Source organism: Crinia signifera, chromosome 9, assembly GCF_055691185.1.
Source record: "Crinia signifera chromosome 9, ASM5569118v1, whole genome shotgun sequence".
NCBI lineage: Eukaryota > Metazoa > Chordata > Amphibia > Anura > Myobatrachidae > Crinia > Crinia signifera.
The window spans coordinates 117,544,162-117,561,969 of record NC_139225.1 but is presented as its reverse complement, the minus strand read 5'-3'; the positions used below and the strand labels follow the sequence as shown (position 1 = coordinate 117,561,969).

The 17,808-nt window shown below is 43.9% G+C and overlaps 1 protein-coding gene across 1 annotated transcript in view; it reads left to right on the top strand.

The window, feature by feature from the left end:
* WDR44 (WD repeat domain 44) overlaps nt 1-16,369 on the top strand; it is an 81,245-nt gene extending 64,876 nt beyond the window's left edge. Inside the window, exons 12-20 of the mRNA XM_083159579.1 lie at nt 210-274; nt 2,573-2,689; nt 6,953-7,075; nt 9,782-9,973; nt 11,321-11,422; nt 11,518-11,633; nt 12,411-12,538; nt 13,140-13,274; nt 13,729-16,369. Of these exons, the coding sequence (XP_083015705.1) occupies nt 210-274; nt 2,573-2,689; nt 6,953-7,075; nt 9,782-9,973; nt 11,321-11,422; nt 11,518-11,633; nt 12,411-12,538; nt 13,140-13,274; nt 13,729-13,823 (1,073 nt within the window). The 3' untranslated portion in view covers nt 13,824-16,369. The remainder of the gene's footprint in view (nt 1-209; nt 275-2,572; nt 2,690-6,952; nt 7,076-9,781; nt 9,974-11,320; nt 11,423-11,517; nt 11,634-12,410; nt 12,539-13,139; nt 13,275-13,728) is intronic.
* Nucleotides 16,370-17,808: the final 1,439 nt, after the last annotated feature.

Genomic DNA, 17,808 nt, shown 5'->3' with positions numbered 1-17,808 from the left:
GAATATTTCATCATTAATTTCCGCTCCTGCCCCATAGAAGCGTAGTGTCTGAGTTCTCTATAACACTAGCGTGTACATTGGGATTTTTTCTCAGCAGTCAGTATAGATACCTGTGTGTGAGGAAACCAAGGCAAGGGAATCCCGCACACAGTAGGGCACACGCTCATTACTATGCCTTCATTTTGTGTGGTCTCCTTGTGTTTTTACAGGGCGAGTTTCTCCATCACCGTCTCAGGAAAGTCTTAATTCTTCCAAATCTGATACAGATGGTGCGGTACGTAGATCTCTATTCTGAACTAGATAGAAAAGGTCAAATCCACGGAGTTATAAGAATTCCCAGTAACCTCACTGCCACAATAAGTGCTGCATGAGTACAGTTTATTGTAATGGCATCTTATCCCGGGTGTGTTACGGCGCTCCGACAGGGGGATCCCGACGGTCAGTATCCCGACTCCCGGTGCTCTGACAGGGGGCGAGCGCAGAGAAGTTGCGCTCGCCACGCTGCAGGCTCAGTGGTTCTATTCACCCTCTATGAGGGTCGTGGACCCCCACAAGGGAGAATATCCCCTCTTAGTCGGGATTCCCCCTGTCGGAGTACCAGCAGTCGGGATTCTGGGGGTGTCGGAGCGTCATCCAGCACCCCTTCTCCCTAGCTGAGGGAAATGCAGCTGTAACTGTTGTTTATTGGACAGTTTGGTGCATTCGGTCAGAATTCTACTTTACATGTAGTAGATGTGAGGGGTGAGGAATCATGCTTTTCTTTGTTTTGTTTTGTTTTTTTGCCCAGGGCCCTCTATAAAAAGCTTATGGGCACCCTGCTTGTGTTTCGGGGGAGGGTCTAAATTATGGGGTCCAACCTATTAGACCCGAAGGGTGTGAGTTACCTTTTATCGCTCACCCTTCGCAGGGCCGAATTCTATTAGGGGGGTTTTTAAAGTCAGGGGCACGGCTGTCGAGCTAGCGCGACAGCCGTGCCCCTGTCCCGTTCTCGTTTAGCTCGCCTGGAGCTCGGCAGTCGGGATTCAATGTCCCGGCCGCCGAGCGGCGAGAAGGGGGCGTGGCCGCGAGTTGCGGCCGGGAAGTGACGAGATGCAGCCGGCAGCTCGTCACTTCCCGGCTGTTCTCGGCAGAACGAGCCCGACAGCTAGAGATGTCGGGCTCGTTCTGCCAGGAAACCCTGTTCAATGCTGTCGGGGAAGACAGCATTGAATAGGGCCCGTCGAGCATCTCCCCCACGGGAGATGCTCGACGGCGATTTAATATACCCCTTAAAATTGCTTGCACCCCTATGGAGGTACGAGCATTTTAAGCAAATTCGGTACGCCGTAAAGTGCACCGGATGTTGTGATGATTCACACTCTCGAATCATCCGCAACCTTGGGGACTAATAGGATCGGCCCCTATGACTTCCATAAACTGCCCACTTATTGTGGCAGTTTCCCGATTTCCTGATACCGAGATCAGTGAATTGGGAATATTAAACCTGGTCAGAACTGTTCTTTTTAATTTTCCTCTGATCGCTGATTATCGCTGCCCACCAAACATTGCATCCGGTCGGTGGTGCTGGCAGGTCAGGGTATCATGGCCAGTGATGTACTGTACAGATGGATCCATCCTCATCTAGCCCTTTTAATAGGAGTAAGTGAGCCAGAGCTTTTGGACGTAATCCTCTGCTAATCCCCTACTGTATGTATTGTATTGATGCTGAGAACAATAGGCCTTGGCTCACCATGGCTATCCAGAGAAGGCTAGCTGAAGAAGGCTCCATCTGTATGGGGGCCCCTAAATTTGGCCATACGCTACTGCAATTCGGACACTTTTCACCCAGTTGCGACGAATCAGGCAGAGAAATCGGGTGAAAAGTGGGCAAATCGCTTGTGTTTGACATCCGATCCGATGCGCATTGCATCGGAGTTAAAGATCGGACGTGCTGCACCTCTGTCCTCGGCCTCTGGCAAGCTCCAATCAGCAGAAATGGGGATGAATACGGTTTATCGTAGGATTTATTATGTGATCCTGCCGCCGGGGAAGCTCCTGGGCTGTTCAACAAGGTGAGAAGTCAAAGCCGATCGTTGTTGAAGTCACAGTAGTGTAAGGCCACATTTCCTTTTCATTGGGGGAATATATGTGCAGTATCCAGCGTGCCTGTGTTAGATACAGTACATGCAATATAGTAGTCTTACCACGCTTTTGGATTCGTTCATACTCAAAAAGAAAGTTCCGATATAAACCGTATTGCAAAGGATCAGATTTCTTCATTTAGTCCCCATAAAGTCTTGACACCTGGTACAGGAACACAGAAATGTGACCTGGTGCATGGGATGGGAAACACTAGGCCCCAATATTGACAATACGGTCAGCTGCTTGCTGATCACACACACGCGCAATGTGACAGTCATCACGGTTGAGAAAGAAATGCTTCATTAAGAATAATGGCTGAGCGAGGAATTGTATTACCCACAGTAGAGAATTATTTGTGTACTGCCTTAAACATGATACGCCACTTGTGATCTACGCAATTACCGTAGTTGGCTGAACAGCTAGCTAATGTTTGTTTGTTCTTTGTCTGAAGGCTTGCAGTGCAGGAGACGATAATGATACAGATGATAAAAATGCACCTTTCCGCCAGGTACCGTTTTGTAAATACAAAGGACACACCGCCGACCTGCTCGATTTGTCCTGGTCAAAAGTAAGTTTGCGGTCTCACATAAGTTCTTCTGTTTATGCACAAAACCACACTCCAGATGGAGCCTCTTTCTCCTTGGCCTTTTAATAGGATTAATTGAGAAAGACCAGTCACACTAATCCCTTGTTAATCCCCTGAGAACAATAGATGAAAGGAAGCATTTTATGCACCTAGGTGCAGAAACTTAGTCAAGAAGAACTTGGCTCTAGCTGTAGTCTAGATTTAAGGCCACTTTATTACAGCCTTTTTTTTCCCCCCATCCTAATTTGCAGACGGCAAATGAAAGCCGCAAAAGGAGGATACTGATTAAATATGAGGGATGGACATAGTGTGCGCTATTAATCTAACGCACACACTGGCTGCGAGAAAAGCAGAAACCTGTTCATGCCGCTGGAATGATTAGAGTTTGTCATACATAGGGATGCTCGGTTAACTTCAGGCTGATTTGAATATTTGGTACTCTTTACCTAGAACGGCGCCCGCGATTGAAATCGCGGTCGTCGGGGGTAAAAATCGCGGTCATCGCGGGTAAATCGGGATGGCCGCGATGCCCGCGATTTTCCCATAGGGAACAATGTTAAAAAGTCAGATTGACCGCGATTTGACTGTTAAATGCCTCAATGGACCCGATTTGGCCCTAGAAATCAATGTTAAATGGGCCACAGAGCCCAAATAAGCACAATTAACCCTTAAATGTCCCCCCCAATTTTTAACGCCACCCCACGATCCACGCGAACCCGAAGCGTGGCGAGCGCAGCGAGCCCGCGAGGGGCGGCGGTACGCGTCCTCCGACCTTTTCATGCCCTACTATCCACTAGGGCGTGGAGTGAGAATATAATAGTGTGGCGAGCGCAGCGAGCCCCGCGAGGGGACGCGGATACCTTCACAGTTATACGCGTCCCCTCGCGGGCTTCACAGGTGTCCGTGGCGACGCCGACACCTGTGAAGCCCGCGAGGGTACGCGTCTACCTGTGAAGGTATCCGCGTCCCCTTGCGGGGCTCGCTGCGCTCGCCACGCTTCGGGCTCGGTGGCTCGCTGCGCTCGCCACACTATTATATTCTCACTCCACGCCCTAGTGGATAGTAGGGCATGAAAAGGTCGTAGGACGCGTACCGCCGCCCCTCGCGGGCTCGCTGCGCTCGCCACGCTTCGGGTTCCCGTGGATCGTGGGGTGGCGTTAAAAATTGGGGGGGACATTTAAGGGTTAATGGGCTCTGTGGCCCATTTAACATTGATTTCTATGGCCAAATCGGGTCCATTGAGCCATTTAACAGTAAAATCGGGTCCATCGCGCCTTTTAACATTGATTCCTATGGGAAATCGGGAGCATCGCGTCGCGGGTACATTTATGGCCGGCCGCGACGCGACCGACACGATTTCCATGTTTAGCATGGGTTTCAATGGGAAATCGCGGGCATCGCGTCGGTCGCGTCGCGGCCACACATAAATGTACCCGCGATGCCTGCGACGGGCGCCGTTCTAGGTAAAGAGTACCGAATATTTTATTAAATCCATTTTTCTTTGAAAGCAGCAGCCATCGTAAAGGACCGATATACTGTAAAATAAAATCTATATTTTAAATACCCTGCATCGTTAAGGAATGAAGCTTTTCATTGTCACATGCTTATTATTCCTTTCAACATGGCAGGTTTATACACCACTCTGCAAACGCATAAAGTATTTATGGGTTTTGTTTGGTGGAAGACATTAATTTAGAAAGTTCTGGGATTTTCTGTCTCCCCGCACCTGGAGAAGTTCTTCCGGTACTTGCATAACTTATAGTTTTAAGATTTAAACTCAAGTAGACAAACACAGTAAATGGCTGTAATTGTAAATGACAGAGAGATTATTGTCAGCCTTAGGGCCCATACACACTGGGCGATTTTGAGCTGAAAGCAGTTTGGTTGTTTGAGCTGCTTTCATCTCAAAAGCTGCCCAATGTGTTTGTCCCGGCAATGAGAGGTGGTGCTGATGCACGCACCCGCATCATCGCCGGCAGTCGCTGGTTTTACAAGCAGACTGAGCAGCTGTCTGCTATGGAATGCCATTCACAGCAGTGAAAATCGCTGGCTAGGGGGGAAATATCATTCGGTGTGTATGCAAGCGATCATCACACTGGGCAAAAACACCCAGTGTGTATGCACCGCTACTCTATCCACAGTGGTCTGCCCGTCTCATACCTAGCACCCACCCACATTGATATCTTACATTTCTTTCACTCTGCCTGCAAATAAGATTTTTGGGGGGATTTTGCTGCAAAGTGAAATCTCATGTACTGTAGGAATGGAGTAAATGGGAGTAAATGGCAGGTATTCAATGCTGTTTGCGAGTGGTGACAGCGAGCAGGGCTTCCTGCTCGCTGTCACCACTCACCCTGACAGAATTCAACACAGCCTCCGCATCTGCCAATTCCCCCTCGCTCCGTTTTTTGAGCGAGGGAGAATTGGCGGATGCGGCTCCAGAAGCAGCGAGACCCGCGGCTAAAAACTGCGAGTTTTCTGCAGCAGCCGCGGGTCTCGCTGTTTTGGGGAATTCTCGCCGTCCTGTGACTGCGAGGATTTCCCCAGTACGTTGAATAGAGCGAGCGGCCGGCACGGGGGTTAAACAGCGAGGATCGCTGGTTTTCAGCAATCCTCGCTGTTTAACCCCCTCGCCGGCCGCTCACTGCGGCATTGAATACCCCTCAATGTATCATCGTTCCGTTCCACATGTTTTTTTCCTTCCATGGTTTTTATCATTTGAATGTGTTTCCTTTTAATTTTTTGTTTTATTATTTGTGGGTTATAGGAATTTATTTTTGTCTCCATGCGTAGCTGATACAATACTTCCTAAAACAAAACAGATTGGATTACGAAGACGATGGAAATTATGAAAGGATCTAATTCTAACTGAAATGCAAAGTACATTATTTCTCTAGTGGACAAAACCATGCGACGCTGCAGTTGGGGCAGATGTAACCTGTGCAGAGTTAGATTTGGGTGAGGTGTATTCAAACTGAACTTATATTGCAGTGTAAAAATAAAGCAGCCAATATTTACCCTGCACAGAAACAAAACCACTCACCCAAATCGAACACACCCTGCACGTGTTACATCTGCCCCACCTGCAGTGCACATGGGTTTTGTCCTTTTGAGAAAAACTGTGCTTTGCAATCCAGTCTGAATCATGCCCATAGGCCGCTGTGGTGCACTACACAACTTATACACTATACATTCAGCAGTTTGCAGCTTTCAATGTAAAAGCTTACCGAACAAAAACCTGTTTCCGTTTTACAAATGGATGTTTGGTTAATGCCTGCATGGTTCTAGATGGGATCCAGATGACTCAAAGACAGTGTCTAGATCGGCAATCAAAAGGTTGACTTGAGTGTTTTTGTGACTTTTTTATTTTTGTGACTTTTTTTATGCTTTACCCTTTGTGGATTCCAAGTGGGAACGGTAAAGTGGCCCACAGCATGGTGAGGGTACGCACTATACTAATTAGGAGTCCACATGCACATGTTGAACTTTTCACGTATCAACCTTTTGACGATCTACGTCAGGGGTGGCCAAACCTGTCCTCAAGATCTACCAACGGTGCATGTTTTCCAGGCAACCTGTGGATCTATAGTAGGAATGAATGCAGCATGTTTGAAAATGTGACAGTTAGTAACGACTACACCTGTGCACCAGCTAGGTGATCTGGGAAACTTGACAGTTAGTAATGACTACAGCTGCGCACCAGCTAGGTAACCTGGAAAACGTGGACCGTTGGTAGATCTCGAGGACCGGTTTGGCCACCCCTGATCTACGTAGACATTGTCCATGAGCTAATAGACTGAAGTCTATGCAAGTGATGGAGGGTAGGAGTTTGCACAAGAGCCCCTTAAGGGTGATGGTTTAAAGCCCTTTTTGCAGTGATTCAGTCTCTTCCTTATCTAAATATGACCCCCTTGTGATTGAATGGAAGGACCAGACATCTTTTCAGAAGCTGTTCCCTATCACGTTGTAACCACTATGTCACACAATAAAGAAGCGGATCAATATTCCGCCAGCATGAAACTGGGCCACGGCTATTATATTTGTCTGTACTGTATTTAGCAGCGATCCGTTGTCCACAAAGTGACTTCTGCTGCTTAATAATAGTGAAGAGCCAAAATGATTAGGGTGAAATGACAGTTAGCGCTAACGATCCCCTTACAGCAGATAATTAGGACGTGTGCTAGCCGCTGTTCCTGTTATTGAAAAGAACACACTGTGACAGTCATCCTGATATTCTCCCCACAGAATTACTTTTTACTCTCCTCATCAATGGACAAGACGGTGCGGCTGTGGCACATATCCAGGAGGGAGTGTCTGTGTTGCTTCCAGCATATAGATTTTGTTACAGCAATAGCTTTCCATCCAAGGGTAAGTAAACCTTCCTGTGACAGTGTAATGCTGCTCAATAGAGAATGAGGGACGCTTTCTTACGAAAGAGGGTTTTAAATTGTATAGAATATAATGTATCACCAGCCATTCCCGTCCTGACATACAGTAACAGTGTATTCAAGTTTAAATGGTCCCTGCTGTGTGTTTACAGCGCGATTTTTAAAGCCCAATTATCTTGACAGGAGAGGAGGAAGGGGTGAAGGGACTGCTCTTCCCTCCCCAGGTAGAGGTGAATCTGCAGCCTGCCCTGTGCGGGGGGATGCCGGCATAGTCACTCTGTGTAATGATGATAACCTCCCAGTCTTTCAGAACCACTTTTTATAGGTTTGTTTTTTATTGGAGCTTTTAATGAATTCTTTGGAACCCTAATTGATTGTGCTGTAAAATCATTGCTTTAATTACGCTAAAATATAGTTCTGTTGTTCCGTGTGTGGCACTTATGATAACTTTCTATCTGGACTCAGCTGGTGTTTGTGCGTTTTATTAGCAAATATAAAAGGTTGTAGAATTGTTCAGGGATGTTATGTTTCCTCATTTGCTTTACCAGGACGCAGAGCTTTTTCTTGCTGCCGTTTCCGGCACTGATGACCTGTTTTTAGTTGATGTGATGTAATCCAGTGGGTCTGTTTCATTTGAATTGGTTGACATATGCTCGGGAACGTGAGAAGAACTGTCTGATTTTTGTCCCATGCTATTTGTATATCCCAGAATGACCATGCCCTCTCTGTCGCTTGTCTTTATGCCCCCGCTGTGTTATATTTGGTAAATATAATACCTACTTGTCTGGTTTGTGTGACACTCTCCCCCTTGGTGAATGTCAGTGGTTCCTAATGAAGTTGCTGGCTCCATTATAAATACTACTTCCACCCACAAAACAGCAGCCACCTCTGCGGGAACATACAGTATGCCCTTTAATCGACCAAGAATAATGCATAACATTTTTTATTGCTAAGTGATCAAGGATAGTACTCTGGGACAAGTTCTGTGTTCAGTGGGGGTTTCAACCAATCAGCACTGAAGTAGCATCTATAAATTGCATAATATAAAATGATACAGAGCAGCTGATTGGTTGCCATGGGCCACTTTTCCTCTGGTTCACTTCTCCCTTATCACTACTTCATACATCTACTCCTCTATAACATACTGTAAGTGCATTTACCGTATAGTGTGAAATAGGGCTGTCTGTGGGGAGTAAAGGTGCCCATACCCGGTGCGGTTATTGTATGAATTGTGAACTTTCAGATGCATCGCATGTAGTTCAGATCGCACTGTTTCTGTGGGCCTTGCAATGTGATGCTATGCATAGTGCGCTCCAATGTACTTTAAATTGTATAGTACAAAAAGTATGTGCAGGCAGCACTTTTGTACAAAATTGCATCGCAACACTGTTGTAGCACATTGTATAGAATATGAGGTAATTACATAACGTAGTTTAGTCCTAATTGTATGCAGTTCAAATGGCATACAATTGAAATCTCATAGCGTTGCATAGCTCTGAAGTTCTACTGTACAGTACCATTGTATAGTTCACATCGCACTGTGCATGGGCACCTTAACACGTATATATTTACAGAGCAAATGCAGAAAAATAAACCAACTTTAAAAGATAAACCTACTAAAGGTGCGTACACATTAGATATAACGACATATCGCAACAACATTGTGTACAGGTGGAGCCCCTCTCATTTAGCCTCAGCGCTCACCACAATGTCCCCGCTGGTGAGCGCTGGCTCAGAGGGAGGGGGGGTGCAGGCGACCGTCTGAAAGCTCTGTCGGAATGGGGTGTGCAAGCATCTCTTTCGCGCGTGTCCCCTTCCGGTGGCAGATGGCGGAGACTGGCGATTCCACCACCACCACCAACCTCAATGAGAGGGGCTCCATCTGTATATTGTCCAGTGTGTATTTTATTATATCATTAACAGTAGATGGTAATGTCCTCCGTCAACTGAATGTGCCGAACAACGGATGTCTCTAGCAAGAGCCATGCCCCCTCCCTTCTGTCACTCGTCACGCCCAGCATCTGCAAGTGCAAACCCTGCCAGGTCCCATCGCGTCTGATAATCGTGCTTGGTACACAACGTCTAATGTGTACCCAACATTAAAACCCTATCTAGTGCGTTACAGGTCTTTTACTGGGTACACACTAAACAATGTGTGCACCTGGCAGCCTTGTTCATGTCAGGACCCTGTGGGTTACCGGCATCGGCAAGTAAATACGTTTCTAATTTTACAACAACAGAGTGCAATTATTTAGAACGTTATTTATTTATTACAGTAACTAGTTATGGGGAATATCTTTTTAATGCACCGTGTATACTTGCAGACATATATGCTATATCCCCAATAATGTAGATGGGACGCATGTTTTTTTTCAATTTTATTTTAAGAAATAGTTTTTAAAACTTGGGAAGCAGCTTCAACTTTTTAAACCATAAACTCACTGTACCTATAGTCCATTGACCATTAAACCTTTCCCCCGGTGCATTGCATTGCTTGGATATTTCAGATTGTTCCTCATGGTAGTCAGCCTGAGTCAGGTTGTGTACATAAGGACTGCACCTCTTCATCAGACGCTGATTCATGTGCAGGAAGGAATCTGAATTCTGCTCTGCAACTTAAATACCAATTTTGACTCTTCATGATTATATATTTTATAGCAGTAAGTTATCTGGTTTCTGTCTGTAGGATGATAGATACTTCTTGAGCGGTTCCTTGGATGGAAAACTTCGACTCTGGAACATTCCTGATAAAAAAGTTGCCTTGTGGAATGAAATCGATGGACAGACGAAACTCATTACAGCTGCAAACTTCTGTCAGAACGGCAAGCATGCCGTGATTGGCACGTATGATGGGAGATGCATCTTCTATGATACAGAGGTAATAAGGATTTTTACCTGTACCGATTGAGGGCCGTAAAGTGTGGTATGTTATGAGTAGAGACGTTGGGGATTATTCTGGTTCATTCCTTCTGGCTAATTCCTTCTTAAATGGACAAAACCATGTGCACTGCAGAGGGACAGATGTAAAATGTGCAGAGAGAATTAGATTTGGGTGAGTTATTTCAGTTTCTGTGCAGGTAAAATACTGACTGCTTTATTTTTACACTGCAATATAGAGATCACTTTGAAGTAAAACCCCACCGAAATCTAACACTCTCTGCACAAGTAACATCTACCCCACCTGCAGTGCACATGGTTTTGTCTGTCTAAGAAGGAATTTGCCAGAAGGAGTGAACCAGAATGACCCCCACTGTTATAGAACTTCTAAGGAGCAGGTTATGAAGGTCACTGGTCATCAGATAGATAATTTATTAGCCAGTGTTAATCAGGGTTGTTCAGCATTTATTTTTATTGCCATTTTAAAACTATCGGTCAAAGACACTGATTATTGGAGGCTTTGAAAACCTGCTTCTTAGTAAATATAACCCATGAATATATTCTGGCGGCTTTTCCTACGTTTGTAGATGTACCACCATAATATGAATAATTATTGGAATTTCAAATTCAGATTCATCCTTGACTACTTTCTCTCAAACAACCTGAACCTTCTGGCAATAACCAAAACATGGCTTAAGCAGTCAGACACTGCCTTATCCATTATAGCCATTTATCCACGCCCCCTTTTGTACTCCACAGCATGATTGCTGTTCACTCAATACTGTTTGGTTTCTGATCCCTTTAACATTCTTTTCCCAGCTCACAACTTCATTACCTGCAATTTCTCTTACATTATTTCAAGTTCTCCTTCTACCTTTTCTTCTTCTGGTATTGCTGTACCACATCTAAGCCAAAGCTCATCAATATCCTGAATGCTGTAGCCCCAGCTACTCTTGACACTCCATGTAGACTTTGATGACAACCATGGCATTCTAAAGGAACATGTGCCAGCAGCATAAATCGAAACCCAGATAGACAGGATTGTATGTAAGAGTTAGCAAAGATTGCATAGCACTGGAATATTTAGTCAAATAGCAAGGGAATCTCACCGTGTGTACACACCATTACTACTGTTCTATCACCGTTTTATTCTCCGTTGTATGAACTACAGAATATGCTGGCACTATTTAAGTCAATGTTACTAAAATAAAAAATAATATGTAGTACATTGCTGTCAGGGGAATACATAGAAGATTGTGTTATCCTTTATCTTAAGATTATTGGTGTTAGCCAACTTGTTTAAATGGCTTTTATTTATGGATTTCTTTCTCTTTTTTTTTTCCCCCAGCATTTAAAATACCACACTCAAATACACGTCCGCTCCACTAGAGGGCGAAATAGGGTTGGCAGGAAAATCACTGGAATAGAGCCATTGCCAGGAGAAAATAAGGTGACTTTCACGTTACCTTTCTCTCTACTTACATTTAAGTGTCTATATTTTTAACTTTCCGGTTTCCTAACCTTTTTATTTTCCACTTGTTTTAGATCTTGGTAACGTCTAATGATTCAAGAATAAGGCTCTATGACCTGAGAGATTTATCCTTATCCATGAAGTACAAAGGCTGTGTGAACAGCAGCAGCCAGATAAAGGCCAGTTTTAGGTAAAGGGCATATACTGGGTGAGAGATGCAGTGGAGAGCTGTATGTATGCGTGTATATGGAATGTGAGGCTGCATGGGTGATACCACTTGGTGTCCTGTTCCCGTCTAATCTGGTGTTTCCAGCAGGCTGTTATGGCAGCATCACCTGCATAGGTGATCACTGAGCAGGCCTGTCATATCACATGTGCAAGTTTTACTCTTCTATATAGAAATGCCAATAGGTTCCAATATAGCAAAACAAAGCTTGTTCTTCCGCACCTGCTGTGTACTATGTATTTGTATGAAGAAGTCTATATGTACATACAAAGACTCGGGTCAGGTGGCAGTGGGAACCGGTAACCCTGACCGTCCAACCCAGATCCCTGTTCACAGCGTAGGCACTGCACCCGAGACGGTTTAGGAATAACCCAGGTTGGAGCCATCGTATAAATAGGGTATGACCCAAATTCCAGGTCAGACCCAGAACTTTGGCTCAAAAGGGGTATGATGACTGGTTCTTGACATGAAGTTGCCAAATATTTTGAGAAGGAGGAGCCAGAGTTTAAGAGGTTTCGTATTTTAAAGTGACGCTCCTATCACCACTTCCGTACACCCTTGTGTTCCTGTGTCTCCTATGGAATCAGAGAAAGGAATTTAATGTTTGGTACAAAAACACGGCATTTTTTTGAGGCTTGGTATTTATAATGTAAATTCTAAGTGCACCTGATTATCTCCTATGTGAAGTCTCCAGTTTAGTTTATAAGTGTGTTCCTTTTTCTTCTTTTCCCTTCTGTTCAGCCATGATTTTACATATATCGTTAGTGGTTCTGAAGACAAATATGTTTATATCTGGAGTACGTACCATGATCTAAGCAAGTTCACCTCTGTACGAAGAGACCGCAATGACTTCTGGGAGGGGATTAAAGGTATAGTGTAATAAAATGAATAATTGTGCACATATACAGCCTGATTTGGGGGGGGGGGGGGGGGGGGGTGGTATCAAGCCTAGCAGACCTTTCCCAAAATTACCTTCTGTCCCTTCTCTAGTGCAATCTTTAAAGTGACATCAGTCAGTTGGTTGTTTTGGGCGACTACTCCGTGTTATCTCCTCTCCAAGACTTGGTACACCTTCCCCCGAGTCTCATTTTAATGACGCAAATGTTCTGTTCCGATCTGTGCTTATGTTCTCAGTAGGGAGTTAGCTCCCTAGTATTACTCCTGGCCCAGCTGCTTATGGGACTTTCTGCGATCTGCTTCTCTTACCACTTTGACACCTCGGGCCTGGGTTATTGCCGAGTTGGTTGGTGACGGTGGAGGAGTGTTGTTAAAGCACCACCACTTTTAACCTGGGTCATCGATCCTGGCAATTTGACCTGGTTATAAGAAGGAATAAACCCGGGTCACCTTCTGTATAATAGGCAACCTGGGATTACGATGTCAGGTCCGACCCGGCTCAGCCATGCGAAAGGGGCATCTATCAGCAAATATTGCCCTGTTAAATTTCATGTGTTCATCTTGTTCTTGTAGCACATAATGCAGTTGTCACATCAGCTATATTTGCCCCAAATCCCAGCCTGATGATATCAGTGGACACACCCTCTGAGAGGCAAGACACTGACAGCAAGGGGGAAGAAGGAGAGTCTGTAGATAACATACCTTCTGGTGAGTGACTCCTTTTTATTGTGGTTTCTATTTGTATACTTGCGGCTATTTGTGTAGAACATTGCCCATGCAGCCTCTGTTGTCTTTTTGCCTCTCTCTTATTTTTACACCGTTATTTGCTGACTTACTAAGGCTGACACTTCATTGATCATTGCTAGGCTTAAGGGTCACATGCAGGTGAATACTTGCAGAGGCTTCTGGGACGGTCTATGAGCCGATGTCGTCAGCGAAATGGGACATTGGGTTGATTTAAAAATAAACAATGGCTCAGGCTGCTGTCACATTTTCACAACAGAACACATATGTGACCGTTGCTATACTTAATGTATTGTCTATATACTGTAGTTACACCGAGAGATGCATAAATAGATAAATAATATATCCCTGCAACTTACATAATAATAATATGCTCTCTTATGAGCTCTGATGCAATGAATTATTTCTGTTGTTCCAGGTGCTTTGAAGTCTGATCACACAGAAGTTCTTCTGTCTGCCGATTTTACAGGCGCCATCAAGGTGTTCGTTAACAAGAAGAAGAATATATCTTAAGTCCTATTTTGATGGAACAAACCCGTACTTTATTAGAATAGCCACCAGTCATAATAAAATAACAGATAAACTTACACTGACCTGTGGATATTACTGCAGCAGCCGTCTCTGCACATGAAGATACTGTTGGAGGATAATGGGTCTTTGTTCTGCAGTAATATTGTGACCAGCAAGTGTGCGCGCTGCTAAGATCTCCTCTCACCACCTTTTTCCAGTGACTTTCTGCCAATTTTTATTTTCTTTATTCAAATAATATTGAACTATCAACAATACGCAGCTGCTTTATAATGTTTCCGCGTGCTACTGTTTCATCTACTTTATTCCACATCCACCGTTCTTTACCCAGAATGCTCTGTAAAGCTGCTTTTAGATGATAGAAATACATGTATAGGTAAGGACTAGGGTTCAGTGTTAATCATTCATTATGGTCAATTTTATGATTTTTCCACCCAGATTTCTAGCTAGAATTACCTTCACAAAATGTACACCGTTCAGGGGAATCTTTTACTGAGCTATGATTTTAGTAACTCTGCACCTTATTTGAACAACATATTGTAAGACGCCATCTTGTTGCAGCTCAGTGCTGTTCAATATTATCCTGTATAGACACACGTCTGTCCTTGCCTTGCTGGACGTTCAAGAGATATGTGAATAGTATATGTACTATGTAAAAGGTAAAGAACAGTACTCAAAACAATGTCTCCACCAATGAGCCTTCCTTTAAAAGTCAGTTATGCTCAGAATTCCTATGTTCTGTGCATATAGAATTTCAATATTTTTTAGTTGTGTCTTTTCACTATCCTTTGCTTTTTTATTATGTTAAATGTCCTATGGCACATCTAACACCTAATGAGTCTAAATTAAGCCAGGGTGCATAACCCTAGTGCAATGATAGAACAAATGTATTAAAATGGACATCCAGTGGAAGCAGCCATATTGTTGTAGACTGAATTTATATCCATATATTTCAAAATCCCTGCTTCCTTCCCTGGGATGTCATTCTCTGCTATGGCGCTTCTAGCACAATTCTGGTCTGCATATCAGTACTGAAATACGGACCACACTGTGCTTGATGCACCTTTGCTAAAAGTGACGCCCGGGCAATGAACAGAAGCTTCACCGATTTTTGAAAGATGCAGGATGCTAGAATGAACACGAAGAGCCAGATGTATCAAGCGTCAAAAAGTGATCAAGTGGAGAGTGATAAACAGCCAGCCAATCTGCTCCCAACTCAACTGTCATTTTTCAAACTCATCTTATAACATTGTCAGTTAAGCGCTGATTGGCTGGTTGTTGATCACTCTCCATTTTATCAATTTATGAAGCTTGATGCATCTGGCCCTAAAAGTCTATTCCTACCGAACTGACAGGCTGCGTTCTAGCGGCTTTGGCTCCGCCTGCAGAATTGCTTTCTCTGTATCTTTTTAGTGGCATTTTAAAATCGCAGCAATTCCAATTTGCGTTATTAAATTGGAGACGACTGCTGTGGTAATATAAATCTGCATAATTACCACATGAGACACCTGCAATATGTAGCTTTATTCAGATTGCTGAATGTAACCTATATAATTTTCACGGTGCATTGTTTATCCATTCAGAAATTTGCATTACATAAGTCTGTCTCATTGCAAATATTAAGATTAATGCATAATAATTCGTAGCATAGAAATTCACCGTTCACCCGTGTGTGTTGGTAACACAATGTAAGGTGGACTCACAAAGATGGAGGCTGCACCGTTACCTTAGTGGCACACAATCACACAGCATGAACCTCTGGTCTTAAGAAGTGGTCCTACCACAAATAATCTTACTTGATGTTGTGAGGATTTAAAGTACATTTGCGACTTTATAATACTTTACAGCTTAACACCCTTTAGTAGATAGATCCCCAAATAAAATGTTTAAAAAAAAAAATTTCAGGTATTTAGATGCTCTCATTTTTTTTTCTGCACATCTGTAAAATTTTAGATTTTTGAAAAAATTGTAAATGTGTTTTTTTTTTTTGTTTTTTTTTTAAATGGGGTTTAATACATTTTTATTATTTGTACTATCTGCAACATTGGCATTTGCTGTCTGTGCTTTGCTCCATCTCCTTTCTGCTGTGAATACTTGGTTGATCTGTAACACTTGCTTTTTATATTAGGGCACAATATGTCTGTGTCACGAGTAGAAGAGACGGATCTCATTCCTTATACAGTCATGTACCGGGGCAGAACCGGTTACTATCAGGATGCTAGGGGTTTTTGTTTTGTTCTTGCTTTGCTCCTAGTGTGTTTCCTCCAACACCCCACCTGTGTAAAAAGATAAATTTGTTTACATTTTGTAACTACTGTAGTAAAGTGGAAGTTTCTTTTTCTTCTTGTTTTAGATATCCTGGATAATGAAAATGTATGTAAATATGCTCACTAAATACCAATGAAATAACAGTCCGGCACATTCCGGCAGTACGTGTTATTGATGGTTATTAGGGGAATACACAAAAAACAAAGTCTTATCATTAAAAGTCTATCACCGAAAAGATTATAAAAATTATTTGTTGCTTACAATTGTATGTGTGCATTATTGTGCTCAAGATGTATACTGTGCAATTCTGTTACCAGGAAAATAATATTCTGTATGCTGACTTGTGGCTAGGAAACGGAGGGGGAGGGAACAGTAGGGCAGAGTTCTGCAAGATGCTACCCAGTTGAAATGTGTCCTTGCAGCCTGTCCTTCAATTGAAAGTACTCTGGAGAGAAGAAGCTGATAAGCCACACCTTCCAACAGTACCGATTCCAGGCTTTTCATGGACTGACCTGCTGTCCCTCCAGCGGGTCGCAGTGTCCCACAGTCTGGGGGGTATTTGAGGAGGAAACACTGTCCGGCTAATGCACTCGCTATCCACTCCCACTGTGTTAGCTCCTGGAGATTCTGAGTGCAAGGCAAGCCCCCAGCTTGACAGAAATGGGAGGTGTAGTCCCAGGTGTAGAATTCTGGTTGGGACCATGACCCCTTGCTATTAAGCAACACCCCCAATTCTGGAGGCTGTGTATTTGTCCTGACCACCTCTGAGCTAAAGTTTGGATGTGACATTGGGGGGAGTGGCCTCAGCCAGCATTCTCCTGAGATTACACTCCCCATTTGTGTTGTGCTGGGGGTTTGCCCTGCATGCTGGGAGCTGCACAGTAATGACCTATGTCACTTCCTGTGTGCTGCCATGGTTTCTGTAGATTGAGCCCTGATGTGGCTCTCCCAGCATAGTGTTGCGTTTACCAGTTTCTGGTAACTACTCAGCAGCAATTATATATAAACCCCAATATACCACAGATCTCATCATGAAACTTTCCATAATGTGTGAGTAATATAGAAGGGTGGTCTGTAAGTGTGGGATCACCCTTATGAAAATAAAATGTCTACACTTCTGATATGGGCATGTGTAGAAACTTGTTAGGTTATGACACCGATACTTGCTGATATTCCTCCAATCCTGCACGCAGCCGTATCTCCTATAGGTTTCTATGGTGGATGCGATGCTGCTTGTTTTACCAAGATTCCATCTATTGCCTATTGTAACTATGGGCTACACATGTTGCTGGCTGGTAGTAGGCTTTCCCCGGTACTCTCCCTGATAGTGGCCGCTGTGCAGTGCTGTCCTTGCTGACGGCACCTGTGCTGACCTCACAGCCCATCGCAGAGACGGCTACCTCTCAGAGACCCTGTCCTTTCATTTGTCTAATCCTACATACAGCCGATGGGATTGCATATTGCAACGTGATCTTGGGCAGTAAGATCCTGCGCAGATCGCATTGAATATCTGATCTATGATAAATGGGCAATTTAGCATAGACAGAATACTTATCCAATGGCGAAAGGTATACCTGACAAACAGTATTGAAGGGAAAGTGTTTCTTTTTTGCAGATGACACAGCATAGACACGCATGGAGGCATAAAGCAAATTATTCAAAATCCAGGTAGACTTGAGTAATGACAGAAGTACTTTAGGAG